The 25,911-nt window shown below is 44.7% G+C and overlaps 1 protein-coding gene across 5 annotated transcripts; it reads right to left on the bottom strand.

The window, feature by feature from the left end:
* Window positions 1–2,401: 2,401 nt before the first annotated feature.
* On the bottom strand, window positions 2,402–25,131 carry RBSN (rabenosyn, RAB effector). Of its 5 annotated transcripts, XR_010024897.1 has the most exons (15): window positions 25,048–25,107; window positions 24,214–24,431; window positions 23,287–23,442; window positions 22,703–23,022; window positions 18,648–18,788; window positions 15,270–15,370; window positions 14,299–14,344; window positions 14,020–14,181; window positions 11,910–12,151; window positions 10,389–10,459; window positions 9,593–9,679; window positions 8,634–8,736; window positions 7,294–7,398; window positions 5,244–6,465; window positions 2,402–2,859 (listed from the first exon to the last, which is right to left on the bottom strand). XR_010024897.1 is itself a non-coding variant. In XM_063114752.1 (14 exons), exons 4-14 carry the CDS (start codon window positions 22,848–22,850, stop codon window positions 5,317–5,319), a joined length of 2,355 nt encoding a protein of 784 aa, XP_062970822.1. In that variant the 5' UTR covers window positions 22,851–23,022; window positions 23,287–23,442; window positions 24,214–24,431; window positions 25,048–25,107; the 3' UTR covers window positions 2,402–5,316. The 5 variants fall into 5 exon arrangements, 4 of the variants coding, with proteins under 4 accessions (XP_062970822.1, XP_062970823.1, XP_062970824.1 ...); XM_063114752.1 differs by having other exon boundaries at window positions 2,402–6,465; XM_063114753.1 differs by lacking the exon at window positions 25,048–25,107 and adding an exon at window positions 24,681–24,765 and having other exon boundaries at window positions 2,402–6,465.
* Between the last annotated feature and the right edge of the window lie 780 nt (window positions 25,132–25,911).

Raw genomic sequence — 25,911 nt, forward strand, 5'->3', positions numbered from 1 at the left:
TCCCCTTACATTTCAGTAGGGACACGTCTCTTGACCTATCTACAAAGCAACTGGTCTTTCTTTGGCTGTGTCCAGCCTACTGATAAGCCCCTTGAGGCGTTCTTCATTCTTCATTTGTTAGTGTTTTGTTTTGTTTACTTCTAGCTTTTCCTTTTCTTTCTTACAGTTTCCTTATCTCTGTTTACATTACCTATCTGTTCTTGAATGTTTACTTTTACCCTGAGACTACTTATTAATCATATTTTAAATTTCCTGTCTGATAATTCTGAGTGTGGTTCTGATGTCTGCTTTATCTTGTCAGACTGTGTGTTTTCCTACATTTTTGGCATGCCTTGTGATTTTTTGTTGAAGGCCAGATATCAGCTGTTTTGGATAATAGGAACTGACGTAAATAAGCCTCTGGTGTGAGGATTTATGTTACTCTGGCTAGGAGCTGAGCTGTGTTTAATGTTTGCTGCAGGTGCAGGTGTCAGAGCCTTCAGATTCCTCTAGTGTCTTTGTTTTGTCTCCCCTCTTGGCTGTGGACTTCCCTAGATATTCCTCCTCAAGGAGTCTGTGTCTTGCAGCTCTCAGCTCTAATCCATTGTTACTATCCTGGAGCCCCATTGGTGTAGTGGAAAGGTGTGGGAGAGGGGGAACATTCTATAATCTTATGACTATTGTTGTTTTCTGGTGGCTGGTGGGTATAGGGATCTGAACCCTTGACTTTGATGTTTGTCCTCTTATGATTAAATCTCAGTAATTTAGTGGGCTTGTATCCTTGGGCTGTGACCTTCTCAAGTGTTTCTTAACTCTCCTGCTAGTCCCTTCCCTGAGGCTAGAAGGCTAGCCGGGGCTGGAGTAGGAGAAATGTCCTCCCTCAGAGGAGATAAGGCTCTGCCAAAGTCTTTTCCTCTGGGAAATAGGCCTTTGTTATGGAGAATGTTCTAATTACAAAGATCACTCTCTCCTTCCCCTGCCAGAGCCACCAGAGAATCTTCCTCATCTCCTCACCAGGAGAACCAAGTGGGTTCCTGGAGGCAAAACCCATGAAAATGTGGGGTCTTCCTTAGGCTATGACCCCCAGGAGTTTCTCATCCTCACGCTAGTCCACACTCAGCCTCTAGTGATTCTTCCGAATTACCATTTAAGTGTCCCTACTAGCTGTGGCTCCAGTGGCGTCTCCTCCAGGCCATCAGATCTCAGCTGCGACTCTCTGCATTCACCTCTGTCCGGATTTTGGGATGGCAGTTTGCCCTGCAAACTCAGTTCTCTGATGTCTCCAAGAAAAGTTACTGATTTTCAGTTCATCCCGCTTTTCCTTATTGTTAGGACAGTGATAACTTCTGAAGTTTTTACATGTCTGAGCTGAAACCAGAAGCGCTTTCTGAAGTGTTTTTAAGACTGCTAGGATGCTGAAGTTTTAGGCTGAAGAGTTTTTGATATTAAAGTCCACAGGAAGTGCTTAATATGGATGAAACACCCATTCCACGTTGCAAGCATGGGTGTCCACATGCAAAGCAGGCTAGGGCAGCTTGGGTTTTGCAATGAGACAGACCTGGGCTAGAAGCCCAGCAGTGCAACCCTGAGCAAGTTTAACCTCCCCACTCATTTCTTCATCTGTAATTGGTGTTGTTGGGAAGAGTAAATGAGGTAACCCATCACATACTTAGCATTCAGTCTGGCCCACAGTGAGCACTAAATGTTATCCTCTCCTGGCTTAGGAATCTACATAGGTCCTAGGGAGGTCTGAGTTTCGAAGGCCAGGATGAAGTCTTTATGAGAAACCACTCAGCAGCACCCAACTCTTCCTCATTGCCCATTTCTGCCACCTTCGAGTCTGACAGATGCTTGAGCACTCCCACTCCACCCCATACCTGACCCAGCTCCAACCTCCTTGCTGCTGAAGGCAAAGTGAGTCAGGCAGACCTGAGTTCCAATCCTTGTTCCATTAGTGACTGGCCGTGAACCAAAGCAGGCTCACCTCTCTTAATAGGTCTCTTTTCCTGTCAGATGGACACCCGAGTAACTACCTCGCATTGCCTTCTGGTGAGGCTAAATGAGGGGAGTGTGCAAATGTGCACAAGTGGCACTTATAAGGTTCCTCAGCCTGTCCAAGCCTGTCTCTTCTGGAGTGACATGGGGATGACAGAAGTGTAAAGGGTTTGGAACTATGCTTGTATAAAATGGTTCATTTAATCAACACGGCAGGAATAACTCAGAATAAAGACCAACTGAAACCCATATTTATCCCTAATCAGAGCCCAGTGACCTGGATTTTGTCCAGAGGCCTTAACCAGGCAGGTAATAGAGGAGCTGGGACTATCTTCTGATACTCAGGTGGTCATTATCAAGAAAGCGGGGAGGGATGTTATCTGGTGATTCTCACTTATAACACACATGCACATACAGATACACACACTTAACCACTGTTATTTTATTTTTTAAAAAAAAGGTTCCAATACAGGGCTCCAGAGTAATGCATGCAAATTAACAACCCTCAAACTGGCAGTCATTGTCACATGACCAGCACAATCTGCTACTCCAGTCTGTGATGTGGTAAAGAGACCAGCTTCTCATGATGAGTCCCTTCACCTAACTTTGTCAATGTCCAGCCTCCCACATGGCTCATGACGACTCAGGTACATTTTAGTATCTGAACAACAAAAACACATTTGACCTGCAAGTACAGTGAGTAAGTGTCCTTAGTGTAGTAGACAGGAGAAAACACAAGGCAAAAAGAAAAAGCCAACTTCGTTTGATGCCTGAATCCCAAAGTCTCTTCCATGTACGATCACGATCTATGTCTAGGGAGATCTGCCGACGCCATCTCAAGACCTTGTTCATTTCTGATGAGATGGAGCTGTGTGCCTTGAAGGACTGCAGGAAGGGTGAAATATTTACATGAGGTAAGAACTTGAAGTTGTGGTCACAATTCATCAGGCAACTCTTCCTTGCTGTCAACCCATCTCTGTGAATCCAACCTTATGTCTGCATGAGTTCTGGGAAGTGGTACACCTGAGGGGCAGAGAATTCTAACTCCTATCATGTCTACGATTACAGGAGAATATAGCCATGAAAGAACTAAATAGGAGAATTCATGAAAGAATTCATCTATGGAAGAATTCAATGAAATCAGAGGGATATGATGTTAGCTTGGCTTAGCATATATTCAGAAAATTTAGTTTTTTAAAATAGTTTTTAAAAATGATTCTTGTGTGTTTCTTGAAGCTCTTGGTTACTTGCAAATTGCTACCTGGGATTGATTTCAGGGAAGGGGCACATTTAGTGAATTAGTCTTAATTGAAATCACCAGCTAATTAAAAGAGAGACAGTCTCATAAGAAAAGTAATTAAGATGAAAAGAAGCACTTAGCTCCTGGAACTACCTGCTTTTCAGTGCAGAGAGCCTCCTCTCTCTACAGTCAGAGAAATGAGACTGAGCAGTGAGGAGCATGCTGGCCATTCATGAGACCTCCAGAATAACAGCATGAAGGGCATGGGACTCAGGAAAAGAAAAGAGGCTGTACTGGGCAACGTCGTAGGTGCCTGGTTGTCAACTTCCCAAACAAACCATGACAACCTGCAGGGCTAGTAACTGGCTGACATTAGGAACCCACTCATATTCCTTTGTTAACAGAACCTGAGTGCATACCCTCCACCCATTCCCCATTCCCACATCCCCTATGCAGGACCTTCTTATTCTGCCAAAAGACCCAGCAGGTACTAAAGAAAAGTGAATAGCATCGACAGAAATACAGATTATTTTTACATCAAGAGAGTTCAGACATTCCTAATATCAAGAGGGGTCTTCACCAGAGTGTAACAAAATGAATTTCAACTTTCATACCAGTAACCAGTGAAGGTATGGTTCAGAATTGGTTAAGGAGTATAAAGTGACTAGTGGTCAGTTATTGTTCATTAATATGGGTAACTGCAGAAACTACCCAGGGCAGAGCACACTTGGGTATCACAATGTCAGTTGTGAGTTAAGGTTTATGTTTCTGTAAACCCAAAGCACCCGAGCTAAATTAAAACTTCCCTTTCTGCCTTAATTGGTGAAGAGTTCAAGTACTATAGTGCTATCTATCTGAATGATCTGGGTTGTGCCTCTTTAAACATTTCAGTTTTCTAATACTAAACACTGGTACGAAAATATCCCAGCAGTGCCCCAGGTCAGGACAGGATGAATCAAGAGGGAAGAAGCCTGATCAAACAGCCTTGGAAATTATTTTTATTTATCTTCCGATTCAGAGAAGCTTCCCTTCTCCTGTTGTTATTCCACAAAAGCTTCCTGATCACTAACTTCTAAGTAACAGACTGGGCCTTTTATTTATTTATTTATTTATTTATTTTAAGATCCGAACCCGTAGCCTTGGTGTTATCAGCACCACACTCTCCCAAGTGAGCCATGGGCTGGCCCCAGACCGGGCCTTTTTAAAAGGCCCAGATCAGAGCAATTTTGTCAAAGCTCGAGAGGGAGGTGTCTCTGGAGACAGTCAGAGCAAGGCTGGGGAAACTTTTCTCCCAAATAATAGTAATATAAACCAAAAAGTTGACCACTCCTGTTTTCTAGAAAGCTAATGATCAGAATCACATTGATACCCCTGCACTGGGAGCTCAACTTCCTGAAAGAGACAGAAATTTGAGAGGGAAACAGATTCCGGCAAAACATTCCCCCATCACCCCTCTTAAAAAGAGCTGCTGGTTGCCACAATACAATCACCTGAAAAGAAAAAAAGGGGAAGAAAAAAAAGGTGCTGGGCTCTCCTAGTTCTAAACACTGCCCTTCACAGCAACACTTCCCTGAGGAGGTGGCGGGCAGGAGACACTGAGCAGGACAGAGAAAGCCTCAGGTGAAAGGGAACCCAGAGCCTAAGATTCAGTGGACGCCATCCTGTCTTGACTAAAGGACAGGCCCTATAGAAGGCTGCCCTATAACACTGCAAAGTGACCCAAGACAAGGCAATAGCAAATGGACCCAAGAGTTTTATGGAAGCCATTTCTGCCCTGGGCCCAACAGAGCTACATGTAGCTATATCTCGGTAGTAAAAATGTAAAGTCCCTCAGAAAGGGGAAAAACCCCAGTTAAGAAAAAAACAAGGAAAAAAAAAAAAACACCCCAGGGAAAACAGCAAATGAATGCTGATTCTTCCTGATCTAGTTCCCATTTTATTATTCAACTGTAGTGGAAATATCTCAAAGTGCACAGCACAAAATAGCAAATTCCCGCCCCTAAGCTGTGTGCATCTTAATGAATCTCACCCTGCCCACTTCTCCATCAGTCCCTCCTGCTCTCTCTCCTGCTCCACTGACTCTTGCCAGGCCCCTGGGCTAGTCAGTCAGTGCCCGCCTTCTGCTTGGCAAGGGTGTGCTTCAGCTCCCGCAGGTTCTCCGTTAGCACCTCCACCTCATCCATGCGGCCGCACTGCTTGGCATCAAAGATATACGCCTTGATGTTATCGATCTGCTGGAGGAGCAGCTCCTCCTCTATGCGCTCCTCGGCCTCTGGCCCACTGTCACTGTCCATCTCGAAGGGGTTGGTACAGGTGGGTTCCTCGAAGGGGTTGCCGGGAACAGGAGGGCTTGTGGGACTCTGGTGGGGATGCTCATCTTCCTCGTCGAAGGGGTTGGGTGCGGGACTATCTGGGTTTGTGAAGGGATTCCCTGCCACTGCTGCCACTGCCGCCTCTTCTTCCTCAAAAGGATTGTACTCTCTTGGGATGCAGGCTGCAGGGCCAAAGGAAGCCTCCGCAGCAGGTGGGCTGGCAGTGCCCTCTTCTGTGGGGCTGGAAAGGTCTTCCTCAAAGGGGTTGAGGGAGGGCACCTCATTTTGCTGTGACATGGTGTTCTGGAGAGAGAATTCCTGGCCAAGGCCTGGGGGCCCAGACCATACTCTGATGGGCTCTCGAGCTGAGTTGGGTGAAGGGGTCTTGGGAGCTGTACTGCTTTGAACTGGTAAAAAGCCTAGATCCAAAGCAGAAGCAAGGTGAGTACGAGGCTCTCTGATGGTCTCCACCTGAAAAGGCCTGATTTCTCTGAAGTCCAAGGACCAAGTCCGTGTGTGCAAGGATGCCACCCGGAACTGCTCCCTTTCTCGCACCCGCTCCCGTTCGCAAAGCATCTGCAGCTGTTCCCTCTGCAGCCCCTCCTCCTCGGCCTCCTTCCGGGACAGCTCAATGGCCTTCTCTGTCTGCTGCTGGTCATACTCGTCCTGCAACTGCCGCAGGTTCTCCTGCAGCGCACGCACTTCATCCATGCGGCCCGCGGCCTGGGCCTGACTTATAAACGAGGTGATGTTGTGGATCTGCTGGAGGAGCGGATCCGAGTCTTCACCCTGTTCCTGACCTCCTGACAGCGGGAGCCAGCCCTCAGCCTTTCTCAAAGAGGCAGGGCCTCTGTGGAGAGATGCCACCTCCCCGTTGGCTGCACGCGACGCCAGGCCACTCTGCCTTTCGTCACGCCTTCGCTGGGACTCCAGAGCAGCCTACGGAGACACCAAAACCAGAGTCATCACTTAGTCACCAGGCCAACATCAACTCACACTGGGAGCCACCCTCTATGGTCCTCTATCCCTATGTCAGTGACACTCCAAATACCCACTTCAGTACTAAGATATCCAACTACTAAAATCAAATCATGCTTTTGGGGGGTGGGAGTGGGGGCAGACCCTGATTTTCAAAAGTAAAATAATGAATAACAGTAAGTTAAGAGATAAGATTTTCTTATTCTTAGATTCACTGGCCACACACTTTCCTTAAACCTCCAAGGTCTACTGCCCTCATCAATACTAGAATCTCAATGTGAAGTACACATAGTATCTTGTTTAATACTGCATATTCCAATGCATTCTACAAAGAGCTTCCTGGTGTCTTGGTCCTCTGTGACCTATACCAGAGGGAGAACTGCCAATCTCTATGGTATTCTAGACATGAGAGAATCAACAGAAACTCTGAAAGAAAAATAGAATGGGGAGAAAATCAACTATTCTGGTTTCCATAGATGAGAGTGAGGCTGGAACAGAACAGAAGAAAATGCAAACTTTTTTTTTTTTTTTTAAAGATGACCGGTAAGGGGATCTTAACCCTTGACTTGGTGTTGTCAGCACCACGCTCAGCCAGTGAGCAAACCGGCCATCCCTATATAGGATCCGAACCTGTGGCCTCGGTGTTATCAGCACCGCACTCTACCGAGTGAGCCACGGGCCGGCCCGAAAATGCAAACTTGAAAGAGCGAGAGGTTCTGATTCACACAACCTGGCAGATCCTGGGAGCCTGTGGAGGCCCAGGAGAGGTGCATCCTGGCCATCACTCACTTGTCGCTCTGTGGTCCGCTTCCTCTCCATTTCCTGCTTCCTTTTCTTTTTCAGTTCTTCAAACTGTTCTTTGGTTGGCAATGACATCAAACCAAGCAACTTTTCCTGTAGGGAGTCCACATGATTTTAAGGACCCATAAGCCCTGTATTGACGGTCTGCCTAAGCTAAGCCACTGCGTCCTCGGAGAGAGACATTAAATGGCGGCAGCAAGAAAGGAACTAACCCTTACATGGGGCCAGAATCAACTTCCAAATGGCCTGCCTTTTGAAGGCAGTGAAGTGATCAACATCAGTTACCCCAGTTACTCACCTGGCTCAAATGCCAGCTTCTCTGTGAGGCCTTTTCATTACCTCCCTATCAACCTGTCAACCTCCATCCCTCTCTGCTTCCCACAGCACTTTGACCATCGTACATACTACGTTTAGTTGCTTATTGTCTGTCCTCCTCTCTAGAATATAAACTTTATGAGAACCGGAACGTTTGTCTCTTCTGTTGACTGGAGATCTCAGCACCTAGAACACTGCCTGGTACACAGTAGGCACTGAGCAAACAACTGCTGAGTAGAGTCTCTAATTAAAAGGAGAAAGGCCTAATCCTCTGCACTACAGTGTGAGAAAACAAACCCAACAGGATTCTGGCTATTAGATCTCTTTGTAAGGGAGCCCCAAAGGTAGTTAACTGAAACTCTCTAAGAAGGGGCATGCAAAGGTAGAAGGAAACAACTCATATCTAACCACCCAGGTTTAGTCTGCCCTTGAACAATCAGCTAGTTCCTCCTAACCAATGACCCAGGAAGACACCCGTAGGAGCTCATCCTAAGGAAGAATTCTACATACAAGTATGACCATCGTGGCCACACTTACAACGGCAAGAAATCAAAATCTATCAAATGCCCAACTAAAAGGGAATGGCTAAATAAAGGATGGCATATACAGCCCAAGCAGTATTCTGTAGCCATTCAAACAGTAGTTATTTGAACACTCTGTAAAAAAGTGCTCAAGATATAAAATTCAGTGACAGAAAGAGAAGACATACACACAAAAAGACACAAATTTCCAAATACGCACTAATTATAACTACTGTATATGAAAAATGCAAGTGGAAAAAATATATACCAGAATGATCAGTGATTGTATTAGGAACATAGGATTAAAAGTAGCTTTACTTTTCTCTGAAATCCACATTGTTCTCTAAATGTGGCATAATGCATTCATAATCTTAAAAAATAATAAATGTATAAATAGAAAATAAACAAGCCACTGGCATGAACCTGCTTTCTCAGAGGTAGAGAGCAAGTCAGGCCAAGTACAATGTTTATGCCACCCCTGCATGACTTTACCTGCACAAAAAGCGTAGCTGAGTATCTGATCATCCTCTGCAGCCGCAAAGTTGTTGGATGTGGTGGAGGGTCCTGGTTCAAGCCTAAGGTTAAGATCTTCTTACTGAATTGGAACAAACACATCAATGTAACAGGCACTGCCAGGCTTTCGTGCTGGGAAGATGTGTGGAGATCGGTAAGTGAATCCACTCAGGCAAAGCCCATTTGGCTGTACCCAAGGCCCCGTCACAGCACACAGTGCATGATAAGTGCTTGGTCACAGACAAACGGACCACACGTGCGTGGCCTCCTTCAAGAATGAGCGTCTGCACTTCAAAGGGCCCTGTGCTTTGTTTAATGTTCTCATGTCGCTGTCTCAAAATTCCTAAAAATTTTTGAACAGAGGACAGCATTTTCATTTTGCACCATGCCCCACAAATTATGTAGCTGGTCTTGCATGTCTGGATGGATAAAGACTTCTACGTTCTCTTTCTAATCACTGTACTTCCTACACCTCAAAGGGCTGATTTAACCCCAACAGCCAACACAGTTAAAAAGCAGCTGTGGACTTGAAGAAAGAGCACAGACTTGAAGAAAGAACCTGGGTTTCTATCCTGGCTCCCCCACTTTTGTTAGCTATAGCACATTTCCTCACCTATGAAATGGGATCTTAATCCCCACCTCACGGGGTAACTTTGGTAAATAAATGAGCTACTCTATGAGGAAACAGCCAGTGCCTGGCACACAGTTGGTGTCAATAAGCAGCTCCTATTTCTTTAATAATAGGGAATACTAGAAATCCTTAGCCAAAAGTTACTGAGATGCTTTAAGTGCCAGAGCCAGCATCTTGCTTGGACTGCTCCTCACACATTCCACTGTCACCTGGACTCCAAGTGAGTTCAGGTCCGCTCACCACCTACCGCTTCATTAAAACAGCACCTTCTCCACTCAACCAGCAGGTAAGACCTAACGGAACTTACCTCAAAGCATCTATTAGTTCATACACTTTCTGTACTTCTACTCGAAGGTCACTGGCATGTTCTAGACTGTAGGTTGTCTCCCCAGCACTGAGGAAAAATCACAGAGACATGTGATCTAAGTTTCATTGCACTGATTGGACAGCATAGCATAGGACTCTAAAGGTTTAAGGCCCCACAAAGGCAGACACAGTTAATTCTCTCAAAGTGTCATTTCTGACTCTTGGATATAATGTGGTGTTCATTCCTTAGAATGAACTCATCAACTGGAAGCTGCTTTTCAATTTGCAGACACCATCGGGACAGACTCATACCCAAGTCTCTGAGGACTAGTTCTTAAGCTCACTGCCAAAACAAATAAGACTGAATTTATTCTGGCCTACTTTCCCTACACAATTTCACTATACCTAATAAGATGATAAGTGGCTGGCCAGTTAGTTCCGTTGGTTGGAGTATGGTGCTGATAACACCAAGGTCCAGGGTTTGATCCTGTGCCAGCCAGCCACCCACCCAACCCCCCCAAAAAAGCCAAGGGTTCAGATCCCTGTACCAGCCAGCCACCAAAAGAAATAAATAAAATAAATTAATAAGATTATGTATAAAGTGGTTTGCTAAATGAGTTGTTTACACTACATTAGAGCAGAAAGCTACTTAGCTTTTCTCACTCAAAGACTACCCAGGGAGAAGAGGCACAACTGGAAAGCTGACTAAGGAATCCCCAACAGGCTACTGAAGAATTGACCTAAAATGCCAAAAAACAGTCACCACTGGATTAGAAGAACATAGAGAAATAGCTTACTTTAATGATGCTGCCATCCTGATGTATTCAGGAGCTTTCTGGTTAACTTTATCCATGCAAAGTCGTAATTTCTAAGTACAGAAATGAGAGGTAAGTGATGCTCTCAAGATATGGAAAAGCCTACCCAGAAGCTAGGCTCCATCAACAGAGATATATTTAAAATGTTTTCTAAAATGTTTATTGTTGTTATCAATTTCCTGATTTATAGACCTACTTTCCACGCACAAAATCTTGCAGGAAGGAAAGAAAGTGAGGGTGGAGCTTTTGACCGGATGGTTCTGAGAGAAGCAATACCTTCCAGGGCACAAGCCAATGTGTCTACCAATCAGCTGCTACATGCTTCCTCTGCCAGGTGATGCCAGGCAAGGCAACAGCAAGATATCAGCACACGGCGTTGCCAGGGTTCACCTCAAAGCAGATGGAAGCAAAAAGCATGGTGGCTATTTACAAAAATGAGATAGGTCACAAAGTCCACTCAAAGGATTTAGGATGGGGCCGGCCCATGGCTCATTTGGGAGAGTGTGGTGCTGATAACACCAAGGCCATGGGTCCGGATTCCTACATTGGTATGGCCGGTTAGCTCACTTGGGAGAGCATGGTGCTGACAACACCAAGTCAAGGGTTATGATCCCCTTACCGGTCATCTTTAAAAAAAAAAAAAAAAAGGATTGAGGATGGCCACATGGGCTGCTCAACAGAGCATTTAACTAACACCATCTCTAGTAGCTTGAAGATTTACATTGTGATTCCAGAAACACAGCCACTATGACCTGCAGAACTGCAAACAGTGACCATTCAGTGGTCATCACACAAAAATACACTCTTCCTCTGCTCAGACTTTTGCACAAGGTTCTTCCTCCCCCCATCATCTCCCCACTCCCCACCCAGCTCCCACCTAGCTAGTCCTCCTCAGCTTGCAGGTCTCTGGCCATGAGGAGGCCAAGCCAGTCTCACTCCCAGATGTTCTCTGCTCTACACTATTTCCTCTCAAAGTGGGATCAACTGAAGGTGTTCTGGGATCGCCAGTGGTAACGAGAGCTGAGGTATCTGAATGAATTTAGAAGAGGATACTCTCAACCTATGAGCAGTAAACTCGCAAAGCCTGAAAACTGTAAAACTTTCTCAAACTTGTAAAGTTTGAAACTCCCAAGTGAGTTTCCCAGGACTCTTCTGGCCCACCGTTCACCACCACTCCAGCTGCTGCCCTCCCCACAGAACCTGTTCACACTGCATGGCAACCACCCTTCCTCCCTTTGGGCCTCAGCCACCAAAACCTCCACCCTCCTGCTTTCAAATGGGCAAGGAAGGGTGAGGGACCAGTTTGTTGCAACACACCCAGGAAGACTCTGTGACTCACCCAGGGCCCTAGCTGGGAAATCCTACCGTGGCACTTTAGCAGGAACTAAAAACAATTCAAGGGAACAACTTCCCAGAGCATTCTCCAGAATCTGCAAGTATGTACCTAGTGAACAGCCAAATCTGCCCAACACATCAGACCCAAGACCACAGCCCACATATCACCTCATAGAGCTTCACGATGTCAGGTGTGTGGTCCTTCTCATCAATCTGCTGCTCTCTCTTGAGCAGTGTGTCCTTGCAGTGTGTACAGCAACGGATCCGGTCATCATCCTTCTCATCCAGGACTGAGCTCACACTGCTCACACTACTGATGCTGCCCCGGCGGGAGCCATGAACACTATTGGGTGACTGGCTGGGGCTGGTGTGGGTGCTCAGGGAATCCTTGCTGGCACTGGTGAGCTTGTCTGTAAACCACAACACAGGCAGCAATGACCCCACGATACCTAGCTATCCCATCACCCACAACTGCAGTTGTTTGATTTGGGGGGTGTTAAGATCAGGCTCCACCTGTGGGCAAGAAGTACCTCCCCCTCTGCCTTCCTGGGGTCAGACTCCAGTGGGAAAGGACTCCCAATGCCATCCAGGCAAGATCCAAACAGCCTAGAACGGTCTGTCTTCGAGGCTTTGCGGCCCACCTCTAACCTGGCCTTACCACCTATCACCCTCTTCCGTTTGCCCTGTGGGCCTCAGACACAACCCAAAGCTCACAGTGAGACTCTCTTCCACAGCCTTTCCCCCATTTGCAAACATCTGGCTCCCTCCCTTTCCAGAGCTCAGCTCAAATGGCATGTCCTCCAGGAAGCCTTCCCCAATCCCCTGAGGCACAAACTATATGTCCTTCCTACCAGTTCCCCCTACATCACCCATCTTGGAGCACTTCCACTGTCTCCTTGTGTAACAGCTACACACACACTCAGAGCTGTCCTAGAAATCTGCGGCTCTTCAAGGGTAGAAACTGTGCCTCACTCCATCTTGCACCCCTACCATATTCAGCAGGGCCACCCCACAGCAGCTGCCAGTAAATGTTGGTTAATGAGCCCAAGAGAAGAATGGTGAATAGTGTCCCAAAAACACAGCTTATGAAGTCTCAGGTGAGAGGGAGTCAGTCTTGGGGAGAAAGGGAAAGTGTCACAGTAAACTGGGCCTGCTGGGTTTGAGTTGGGCAGAGGAAGCATCTGCTTTTGCCCCGACGGTGTCCAGACACTCCCATGGCCAAAAGCATGCACAGAGTCAGCAGAGCTCTCCAGTGCTGCAAATGCACCCCAGATACCCCAAAGCCAGTGAGGTGGTTTTCAGCAACGTGTAACAAGCTGAGGGGCAAAGTCCCAGAGCGTCTGGTCCTATCGGCTGTTGTAGCCTCATGCCCACAATTCTCAAACACATCTTCTACACTCCCCCACTGTTCTATTTGCTCATCTACTCACCTACTCCAGGGCCTCTCCGAACACCACACCCTTACGCCTGCTCTTCACTCTACCCAAAATGCCCGCTTCCCATCTCTACTGCAATCCTACTCATCTTTCAAGGCTCCTCTCAAACACCACCTCCCACCCCGAGCATGCATGCTCTCATCTCCCCAGCCTCCGTGGCACTGAGTACCTCTCACACTATGACAGTACAGTCTTTTCTATATGACAGTGGTTGTTTGTGACTTTTATCCCAAAGGAAGAGATTAGCCCACTGCTTATTTTTCAAGATGCTCTTCTCAAAACCCTTCCTGCCACTTTTAAGCAGAGCTGACAGAGTTGGCCAGCCTCTCCTGCGTGTTTGACACAACTTCTCTCATTGTGCATAGCTCTTTATAAAGCAATTGCTTATTTGTTGAGTCGATATCCATGTTAGATGCTGGACTCCTTGGGGCAATGCCTTACAGGACCAGAAGTAGTCAGATGATGACCTGCAAGCCAAGTCCAGCCTGCAGCATGTTTTGGTAGGGACCTCAAGCTAAGTATAGTTTTACATTTTCAAAAAGTTGTTAAAAAAAGAAAAAAAGAAAGAAATATCACAGAGACCACATATGGTACACAAAGCCTAAAATATTTACTATCTGATCTTTTACAAAAAAAGTTTGCCAACCCCTGTCACTGACCACTGTATCCCTGGCCCCAGCACATTGCCCGGCAGGGAGAGGGCTTCACCAAACCAACACGTGAATGAAGACCCCACGGGCCAGTAATTGAAACAAAAAGTTCCCACGATCACAGTGGTGATTAGCAAATAAGCTGCTCTTCAGAGGAGATCAGGGTCCCAGGCCCACCTCCTTGTCACCTACTTGCCAAGGGCAGGCTGATGAGCTCCATACACTTCTTGCACATGATAGACCCACACAGGCGGCAGTGGTGGCGGCGGTTACGGATGCTGAACTTGTTCCCACAGTCTGGACAGAAAGGGACGTCCTGGTCGTTGACCCACGGCACCACAGATTTTTCTATTGCTTTGGGAAGAACAAAACAAAAACCACACCAACAAAAACGCACGCCATTTTAAAAAGAGATTCGGTCAGGGAGAAAGATAAAAAATAGAAGGAATGTGAGCATAGTTTTAAAGTTACCTCGAATTTTCGCAGATTCGGTATTGGTTCTATCAAATGCAGTGAGCTGACCAGGAGAAAACAGTGTCAGATGGAATTAACCAGGTGATGTATACACACTCCACATTTCTCACTATTCACACATCAAGTGGGAATTAGCAAATTTGCTTTCTCAAGTCTCATCTGTCATCCCTAACCTGAGTCACAAAAGCAATTTTGCATGGGATAGAGTATTAGTTCTGCATCTAGAAGGCACCTCCCTTCTTATGACCCACTTCTAATCTCTTTATCATCAGTTTCCCATTTCAGCAATAACTAGGGGTGGGCAAGGATGGGGAGGGGGTGGCTACTGAAAGCAACGGGGAACTCCCGATTCTCCAATCCTCCTGGATGATAAAACCACCCACATGGTTCTGCCCTACAAAGTACAGCATAAAGAACTGTGCACGTGGTTGCTACCATGCCCATCACACACTCCAGGTCATATACAAGCATCGATAGGGTCCAAGCACAACAGCAACCATGGTGTCACAGATGTCCTCTCCTACCACAGGACAAGAAAAGCCAGTCAAGATGTTCCCACACTGCACGCTGGCCATGGCTGAGTACTCCTCACAGACCTGGTCTCCCTGTTACTATCTGCCATCAAACAACATCACACACTATGCCCCCCTGAGGTGACTGTTTCTAGGGCACCCAAAAGACAAAAGAACCTGAAGGCAGAAAGGTATCACAGCAGCCAAGTAGGCTTCACAAGTGGGGAAAGGGAAGCTGGGCATGTAACGAGTCTTTCAATCCAGGCCACACCCTTTGGGACAGTCAACCCAAGCCAGAACTGCCTGCCTCGTCTTCTGCATTTCTCTAGGTGGGGCATTTCTCTGCCAACATGAGATGTATACAACGTACATAACACATGCTACAAAAATGTGGTTTTCTCCTCCTAGAAAATTTGAACTTGCAGGAAAAAAGTGTTTTAAAACAACAAAATTTACCTTCTCTAACCTGATTATTAATTTATTGACTTCAACAACATAGTGGTCAATTCTGGCAGCCCGGTGTTTCTTGAAGTTGGAAAGATGGCTTCTCACAGCACCTAGGAGGGAAGGTGGGGAAATAAATGGCTGATAATTTCTCTGAGGGAACTTCTCTACCTTGTTGCTTCTCCTCAATGAATTTCAAGAGCAAGTAAAAATGCTAGGATTTTACAGTCTTACTAAAATTCAAACTAGGTAAGCACCTGGAAGGAAATTTCCTAAAAGGTTAAGTATGTAGCCCTTGGTGGCCACAAAGCGCAACAACATGAGAGACCTCAGGATATAGCAGATAAGAGCCTGTACTCTGGAGCCAGCCTGTGCTCAAGTTTTAATTCTGCCACACACTGCGTGACCTTGGACAAGTTACTTAACCTCTCTGTAACTCAGAGTACTCATCTATAAAATGAAGATACCAATAATATCTACTTCACAGGGTTGTTACGACAATTAAATGTTAAAATGTATAAAGTCCTTAGAACACTAACTGCACATGAATGTTTGTTAAATAAAAAGGGTGGTAACATTATGGGAGATTTTTTTTAATTCTCTTATATTTTCCTGTACTTTCTAAAGTTGGTACAATACAGTTTTTCATCAAAATAAAAACAATCCTTCTCAAAATGGTCAAAAAGATGTAAATGCTAAGAGACGCCCTTGGGGGAGCTATTACTGGTACCTTCCTCAGTCCAGCAGCCAGAACAAACGTCCCCAACACAAATGGAACCAAGGAGCCTGTCTCAGTGTACCCAAAATATCCCCTGCTCAATCTCGTCTCTTCTGAAAACCAGCACTGCCCCAACCCTCCCAGCACTCAGTGCACTTCTTCCCGATGTCCACTTATTCATTAAAGACTGTGCCATATCCAGAATTTGTCATAAGCTATGCTCTTTTTTTAATTTATTTTTTAATTGACAAATAAAAATTATATATGTTTATCATGTATAACATGACTTCTGAAATATGTATTCATTGTGGAATGGCTAAATCAAGCTAATTAACATATGCATTACCTCACATACTTATTTTTGTGGTGAGGACACAAAATCTCTCAGCAATTTTCAGAAATACATTTTTAGTAACTATAGTTACCATGTTATGTAATAGATTTTTTTTTTTTTTTTTTTTTAAAAGATGACCGGTAAGGGGATCTTAACCCTTGACTTGGTGTTGTCAGCCACACGCTCTCCCAAGTGAGCTAACTGGTCATCCCTATATAGGATCCGAACCCATGGCCTTGGTGTTATCAGCACCGCACTCTCCCAAGTGAGCCACGGGCCGGCCCTTATGTAATAGATTTTTGATCTTGATCATCCTAACTGAAATTTTGCATCTTTTGACCAACATCTCCACATGCTATACTTTTTTTTTTTTTTTTTAAAGAAAAGATGACCAGTAAGGGGATCTTAACCCTTGACCTGGTGTTGTCAGCACCACATTCCCCCAAGTGAGCTGACCAGCCATCCCTATATAGGGATCGAACCTGTGGCCTTGTTGTTATCAGCACCACACGCTCTCAAGTGAGCCACAGGACAGCCCACATGCTATACTCTTAACCATCCATGTATCTTTTCTTTCCTAACCATATTCTAACATCTAATTAAATTTTAGTTTGGACTTCTTAGGGGTGACCATAAATATTAACTTCTAAAGATGGCCATTCCCTTAACCTTACATGATTTGTGGTTTCCTTCAGTTGTTTAAACAGGCAAGTTAATCAGAAAATCACCCTGGTAACCCGACATTGGCAATCATGAAACAAGCTATCACAGAGCTAATAAGAATTCATATGTCTGAAATTTCTCCTTCATGTTTCATTTAATTGGCCTTCATATGTAATTCAGAATTACATATGTATAGTATTATTTTTAAAGCAATTTTCTCCTGCAATGGTGGAAATGTTTCCACTGTCTAATATGATAGCCACTTGCCACACAGGGCTAGTGGCTATAGAATTAGAAAGTACAGTTCTATGACATTTCTCATTCAAAGAGACACCTTCTATGGTGGCTGTAAGGAGACAGCAGATGACCCTGGGTAAATATCACTTCCCTTCATAGCACCTCGGTTTCCTTGTCTATAAACGAGAAAGAACATTACTACCCATTCCACCTCACAAGGCTTTTGTGAAAGGTGAACAAGATCATGAATAACAAAGCACTGTGAAGGAATCATTATTTATCCATTTCACGTACAGAAAATATACTGTTATGTTAATGATTGTTATCATTCAACGGGTAAAGGATGGGTAAGATCAGGCCTCCTGGGCCCAGAGCCCTTCTTGGCTCCCCTCCCTGTGCCTCCCCAGTGCATACTTTTGATCACTATCATGCCCCACCTACCAGCAGTGTGGTAAAGACAATGCTGGTTGTTTGCACCTATACAACTGTATATATCTGCACAATTACTGGTTTTAACAGGTTTTCAGATTAGATGGAGGCACAGGAAGGAGTCCTTCTATTGTGGTGACCACTTAGAAAATTGGAATTAATCGAGGGACACTTCCTAGAAAAGTGAAGCCAGAAAGAAAAAGAACCTTTTCAGTATCACCAAATCAAAGATTTCGTAACTGGAAAGGATTTGTGCAGACCTGATAAGTACAGATAACTAGGATAAAGCTGTTTTATGGTTTTTAATGCCTGCTTCTCTGTCCCAAATAGAAACAGAAGCAGAAAAAAACACAAAAAAATTAAGTTAAATAAAGGACATATAAGATTAGATAGTCCAACTCAGTGTGAATAGCATGATCTTTTTGGTAACAGCTTTATTGAAATATAACTCACATAGTACAATCCACCATTTAAAGCAAACAAATTCAATTGTTTTTAGTATATTCACAGAGTCATGCAACCATCACAATTCATTTTAGAACATTTTCATCACTCCCAAAAGATGATCATTTTGAAATTAGGAAGGTGCCATAATTATGTATTTCAGAAAAGTAAGTTGCACAAACCAGTTCCTCTCACTAGGCAAGTGCGGTCCTATGTGAGAGGAGACAGACCCGTCAGTGGAGTCTATGCCTGGGCTGATGTCAGACAGACCTGCATTCACAGCCCACTTCTGCAGTTTACCAACTGTTTGACCCCAGGCAGATTCCTGTGGGGTGTAGTGAGGATTTGATGAGACCACACGTATAAAGAATTTAACGCAGTACCTATCACAAAGCAGATGCTGAGCTCATTCTCTCATTTTCTTCCCTCACTAGGGCATAAGGTCCATGAGAAGCTTAGACTATTACAGATTACTGACACTTCCTCAGCCAACTCTTGAAACATTCCATAGAACATAGTAGATGCTCAATAACCATTTGCCAAATGAATGAATGGATCTTCTTACCAAGCTCCTGGGGTTCCCACATGTAAGGATCAACCCCTCCATAGCTGAAAGATTCATATCCTTGGGTTCCTGATTCTGCTCGATCATCACCGTCTCGTTTCAACAACTTGTTCTTTGCTTTCTTAGCCTTTTGGACAAGACCTTGAAAAGTGGCATAAATAACACAAGTGAACCCATGAAGAACACCCAGTAAAGAGCTAAAAGAAATCTCAAAAAAATAAGAGTTGACGAAATAATTATCCTTTATTTAAAAATGCATGAGAAATATTTCGATCCCAAATAACATGCAGCAACAAGCACACAAATACCACAAAGCAATATGCTTGCTAGTCGTAAGTTGGTTTACATGACCAAAATATAGGCTAAATTACTCCTCATTGCCAAATTTAAGGGCCCAATTAAACCCAAGTGTTAAAATCAAATTTGATGAGGAAACCAGGGTGATGGAAGTATTTTTTCCTATATCTTAATTGGGGTGGTGGTTACATGAGTATATACATTTTTTAAAACTTACTGAATTGTACATTTATGTGTAAACTATACCTCAATGAAAATAAAGGTTTTTTAAAACCAAATTATACAGTACTGATTTCTTTACCCTAGGGACACATGAGTAAATACTTCTCGTTTACCTCCAGGATAGGATTCCACCAAACCAACATCCCTGGACCGATGTTACCCATAATGCTTAGCTGGACATAAGAGTTCTTCTTTCCATACTACTGCCCACCCACTTACTGAATACATATGTGAGAATATTTACAAAAAGCTTCAACAGATATAAAACAACATACACAAACCGGAGTTGATAAGAAAAGAAAATGAACATGTCCTGAATTGAGCCCTTATATGTGCTAGGCACAATGCAAAGTGCTTCCAAGCTAGCCAGTTATCTAAGTTGGTTTGAGCGTGGTGTTGATAACACCAAAGTCAAGCGTTCGGATCCCCTTACCTGCCAGCCACAAAAAAAAAAAAAATGTCCTTTCAAATATGTTATGACAGTTCTCGCTCACAGTGTTATAAGGCAGGTTACTTATTTGTAAGTAGCTGTTAGATAACCCTATTTACAAATGAGAAAATGACATCGAAGTGGGGGTAAAAACTTGCTTCACCTAAAATCACAGAGCTTATAGGCAGCAGGCCTGGAAGTGGACAGCTCATCTGAAAGGAGAGGCCCTGCTCTCCCCAGCTAGCACTGGTTCACAAACTACACCTCTGCAGAACTGGGGTTCTGCCACATGTGCTGAGGTGAGAGGACCAACAACAGTCAACTGGTGGGAAAAGAAAGAACCCTCAGTTCTAAGTTGCTTTCTCATTAGCGTTCTTAAATCTTGGGTGACTTCTATCCCTTTCTGCCACTAGAATCTAGTAGAAAATACCAGATTTAATACAAAATGATATCGTTAGTTTTACATTTAATAGATCAATACTTCGAGGAGTTATCATGACTTTGAAGTGCTTTGTCACTTGAATAGCATTAACAATCCCAAAGCTTTTCAAAAGTCTAGGTAAATGGAGGGCTACTAGGCAAGGGGTAAAACTTTAAGGTTATAGATGTCTGTCAGACAGTTGAGTCAATAAGCAAATTCCCTGATCATCAGTCACTCTGGGATGGCTTTTTCCAACTGGAAAATACCAGGACTAAAGGACAACCTTTAAAATGCATTAAAGTAGTCTTTTCTAACAATAGCGGACAGGAAACTGCCTGATGCGAACAAAGGGTCTAGCAGACGGGAAACTGGAGTTAGCAAACATCATTTCATTTTTGCAAACAAGACTAAACTCTGTCAAGTTAAACAGGCAGTCTATGCCATTTAACCACTTTAGGAGACATAGCAAAACTTCCTGGCAACCTTCCCAGAGTGGGTGTAGCCATTCCAGAGTGGGCCAATTAAGAACAATCCCATACATTTTTAAAAACACAAAGCAGAAGCCACAGTTAATTTTCAACCACCTTCTCTTCTACTTACTATAAATGGGCTAACATGAAGCTGAACCAGGGTTGGGGTTCAAACCCACTGATCACCTTTAAAGAATGAACAGGTCACCTTTTTTTTTTTTTTTTAAACTGCCTCCAAAACCTGTTATCAAGGTTTGCTTTTTTTCTTTTTCACTTGCCTAAAACTAGCAACACCATAAAATTTCTAAGAATCAAAAGACCAAATGGAGAGGTGATCTACTTTTGAAAGGGCTTTTCAAAAAATCTCTGATGTCACTCTTTAAATCCTTACTTTCCTGATTCTGAAACACAACTAATACATGATCAAGAATTCTTTCCTAAAGAAATGATGATTAGTGGTACTAAAGGAATGCTTAACTCAATCTCTTAGTTCTTCTGATGTAGAGATGGGGGGAAAATGAAGGAAAAAACGAAGAGGATCCTTTTATTTCTTTCACAAGTAGCAAAATTTCTATTCTATCTAGTATTCCCTGCATAGCTTCTCATATCTATTATTCTCTAAATAACCTTAAACATTTTTCCTCTTAAAAAAGGGTCATCGCAAGAATCTGAAGACATTCTCTAACCTCTCTACCCACTGGCATCACCAGTCTTAGGAATAGCATGGTATGTGACTCAGTTCAGTGGAAACTAAGACTGGAGGCTCATTACAAACCATGGAGGCTCTTCGGTTGTCTGAAGGAAACTTACATAATCATTTTCCGGGGTTTGTTTTTGTTTTTTGGGTTTTTTTTCCCCCCAGGAAGCTGCAATACATGCTGTGATTGAATATAGGGCCCCTCATCATCAGTGATGCCATGTGGAAAGAGCAGCACTGGACTTAAAGGTGATAGAAGACCTGGGTTCCAGATCTAACTCTGCCAATTCCTTTGTGACCTTTGATAAGTTACTCAGCATCTCTGAGCCTCACTTATTATCTGTAAAATGAGACCAACCACCTTCTTGCAGTATTGTCAGAAGAGTCAAATGAAATAATGATGTATGGGAAAGAAACTCTGAAAACTATAAAGCACAGTACTGTTGTTTTTTTTTTTTTCTCCCTCCTAATATTATGGTTCTGCTGCCTCTACAGACAGAAGCCACCTCATCCATCACAACCCTCAGGATTTTGAAAATGTTTGACTTTGTCATGTTTTTGGATGGAAGTTGTAACTGCTAATGCTTTCAGCAACTCCTTTTTTCCCAAACTGAGGCACAGATTGGGACTCTAGGGACAAATCTCTGATTATAAGGTACATGTGATTTGCATGTTAGATGGCCAAAGTCCGCTTAGGAACACATGATCATTCCTTTCTCTCCCACCCAACAAAGACAGTGAATACAGCATCCAGACCTTTCTAACTGCATGGCCTTCAGAAATGCTGCTAGTTGTGAGAAGTTAGCTAAATGACTAGGAAAAGTGAGTTCCAGAGAAGTAGCATCTTATTTGGGGGTTAGAATCTGAAGTCCAGGAAATACAATAAACATATATAAAGTCAAAATTGCCTATGAAAAAGTCTTTCTGCAACTCTCCAGGACCTGAGCCCTTGGAAGCTCAAAAACCAAGGTTTAACTTTTTGGGTTGTTTCTCTTTGCTTTTCAACTACAACCTTCCTTTCCTTGGTCTGCAGAGGGCAAGGTCCAATTGTGGAAGCAAGAATGGTGGGAAAGTTTAAATTTGTGACAGGTAAATGGGTGCATGTGCCTCCACTTCTATAGCAAAGGAAAGGACTTTTTTCTCCAAACTCTCTTAGGCTGCTGGTTAGATAATTCAAATAGTCTAGCAGGAGACAGCAGATCATAATGATTATATTTATTAAATTCAAAGCCAGGGTCTGCCTCACTGTGTGACTTTAGCCAAGTTATCTAGTCTCTCTGTGTCTGGTGTCCTCATCAGCAAAATGGGGCTCACAGTCACACAGCTATTGTGAGGATTAAACGAAATTAATACATAGGGAGACTTTGAATAATGCCTGGCATATGGCAAGCACTAGATATCTGTCTGCTACTATTATTACTGCCATATTCCAGTGGTAACATGGACACTGATGAAAACTATTCCATGAGTTATAGCTCTCACTGACAGAACAGGATAAGCAAGATCCACGCCTCTTACTTTTAATTTGCCCTTTGACATCACGATCTTCCCCAGAGTGCTCTTCCTCATAATGTGACTGAAGCTGATAGAAAGACTGCAGGTCCTTCAGGCACAGAGGACAGAGGAAGCCCTCCCTCACTTCCCCTGGGTCATCCAGAGAAGCCATGGCAGTGCCCCTCTCAACCCCGGGAAGACAGGAGCCTCATGCCAAGAGTCAGCTTGATTCCTCCCAAAGGGCCAGGGCTCCCACGGTGTTAGCTTAACCAAGTAGCTCATGGATGATGAGGAAGTAGTGTCATGGCCCTAGATGAGGTTTCCTTTCTGGAGTAGGAGGAGTCCTAAGAAAGGAAAGAAAAAGGGAAAAAAGACAATTCAGGCAAATTAGCAGCAACTGAGAATATTCTTTGTTCTTCTGACAGTTCAACAAGCGTACTTAATGTTTGTTCAGCGTGAAGTTTGAGAAAATAAACTGTTTCTCAAATCTTTACACCAAGGCATAAAACCTAAGATGTGAGAACATCACTGGATAATAGCAACTTAATGAAGCAAGAAGCACAGATTCTTGAAGATAAACAAACACAATACCAAAGCAATTCTCTTACATTTATTCCAAATGCTCCAACTTCATAGATTGTATTCCATTTTAGCCACTGGGGAAATGTCAGAAGTACTTATCAACAAGCAGTTTTTATTTGACTCTCTCTACCTTGGTCATTTACTCAACCACATATAGTGAGCTCTTGACACCTGTACGGCACCTGTATTAAAAATGCAAAGATGAAAAATATATAACGTCTGCCATAAAAACAAACAAAACAAAACTCTCAACTTCAATCTAAGGAGGAACATTAGAAACCTAATGGTCAAAAAGAAAAATCTATTCTGTTTCGTTTGCAGAGCACTTTCTCTCCAATGAGCTTACTAGATTTTATAAACCACTAAGTGACAGTTTAGCAGCAAGCCTAACGTTCTCACTGCTTCAAAAACAAAAGGACTTGGTGCTTAAACATTTCAGAATTTAGTAAGTTACATTTTCTGTCTTATTGGGCCACAGGAAAGTCAATTCTAATGTCACCTCAGGAAGACTCCCAGCCATATGAACAATCCAGACAAAACTATTACACAAAAGCAGAGAAATTTCTCCCCAAGAACCTGGAGCCACAAACCATAGTATAAAGTGAGGGGGAATGTGTGACTCTCAGCTTTGGATGGCCTGTGAAGGGCCACTGAGGAGAGACTGCTTGGCCCTCAAAGCTGAAGGGTGGCGGCAACTCAGAAAAGAAAAAAATGACATGCCGGCTCCCTGTTTTTTCCCTCCAGTTAAGAAACCCAATGACTACACACATGCAGATCTCAGCCCTTTTTCCAAGTGGTCACTGAGACAGCAGCTCCAGGGTCTGATTTGTTCCCTCCCCAGCCAGTGGTTCATGTCATGCCCTAAATCTGATAGCCCCCTTCCTTCCTATACACTTAACTCTAACAAGCACAAACCGAACACAAATGCCACACCACCCCTGCCACACACATACCCTTCACATCTCAGCCGCAACCTCACTTCCTCAAAGAAACGCCTCTTATTCAAGTCATCCCCCGCATCAGGATGCCCTTCTCTTTCACAGCACTTATCTGAATTTTTAATCCCACGTGCACATGTGAAGTGACTAAATAAAAAAGGACATGAGATCTGCGAGGGCACAGACTTCGTCCATTTTCCCCATCACCGTATCCCCGGGGTCCAGCACAGCGCCTGGAGCACAACGAGGAAATGCAATAAAGTTCCAGAAATAATGAATGAACTCTAAAATCATGTATCCAAACAAGCACCGGACATATACCCACCACAAACCACCAAACCGGACCCCACAGCCATAACTGAACACATATGCAAGCCCCTCACACCATAACCAGGAAAAAAATAAAAACAAAATCTACGTGCCATGCAGCACGAACGCCACCCGCCACAGCCGCAGACCACAAGCTCCTCGGCCGCACTCACCGCGGCTCCACGCCGCACCCAGCCCACAGAACGAGACACGCTGTGCCCACACCGCACGACCACACACGACGGGAGACTCAACCTCATGCGGCAGACACGACAACGTCACACATCGCGCAGGCACAAAACGCTACAAACGACTCCGCACCAACTCAGAACACAACCACGCAGGCGGCACAGGCGGACCGCCCGGCCCCACGGCCGCCTCGCCCCTTCCCACGTCACAGCCACCACAGCCACACACGGCCCATGCCCACACGGCCCTCCTGCCCGTTCCCGAGGGGGCCGCACCCGACCCTCTGCGCCCGGCCGGGTTCCCGCGGGCACGCAGGCCTGTCCAGACCTCGGGCCGGGCTCGAGACCTCACCTTCACGCACACTGCCGCGACCGCCATCGCCATCGGCTGCTCGGCGCTCGACAAGCGCGCCTGCGGCGGCGCCGAAGCCGAAAGTCAGGCTGATAGGAGCCCGTCGAGCGCCGAATCTTCGAGGGAGCGATGGCGGCGGGGACTGCTCGAAAGACAAGGCGGGCGGGCGCCTGTTTCTGCGCAGGCACCTTCAGAAAGGGGCGGGGTGGGGGGAGGAGGAAGGGTTCGGTGACTTTGCGACTTTCCGACGTCAGGGGTTCACGCGTGCGGAGCGTTACAGCTCGCCGCTTGCATTGCATCCCGTTGTACAGATGGGGAAACTGAGGCGTACAGTATTTTGGCTCTCGACCAATGGCCTCAAAGATTGAGGAAGCCAAGGCGTCTTTAACGTCTCCTACCCACCCCCGATTGCAGTCCTGAATTAATTCGAGTCAATTGAAGTTCCTGAGAGCTAGGCATAGAAGGAATATTCAGGAGACTTGGAGGATGTGGAAAGACCCAGAGTAGAACCACTTGAGAGTGAAGACTTGGAATGAGTATCCGAGGGGTGCACAACATAGACAAATCTGTGGGAAATCTGGCATTTTCTGAAGTCAGTACCTTCAGTGATCAGACAGCACCTACTCCGTGTCCTGCCCTGTGCTGGGTACCACAAGGTATCCAGTCCTGGAGACCTATTTGCTTTGTGGGCTTTATCAATGGCCTGGGCTCCAGAAGCCAGAGCTGCAGAGAACGACGGGGAAGATCCTGGACTTTGGAGTCAGAACCTCTATTCACATCCTGGCCATGTTACTTGACCCCTTTGGCTCCTGTAAAATGGGGGTGATAATAATAGTGTCTACCTCACAGAGTTGTGAAGATTAA

Source organism: Cynocephalus volans, chromosome 11 (assembly GCF_027409185.1).
Source record: "Cynocephalus volans isolate mCynVol1 chromosome 11, mCynVol1.pri, whole genome shotgun sequence".
NCBI classification, from domain to species: domain Eukaryota; kingdom Metazoa; phylum Chordata; class Mammalia; order Dermoptera; family Cynocephalidae; genus Cynocephalus; species Cynocephalus volans.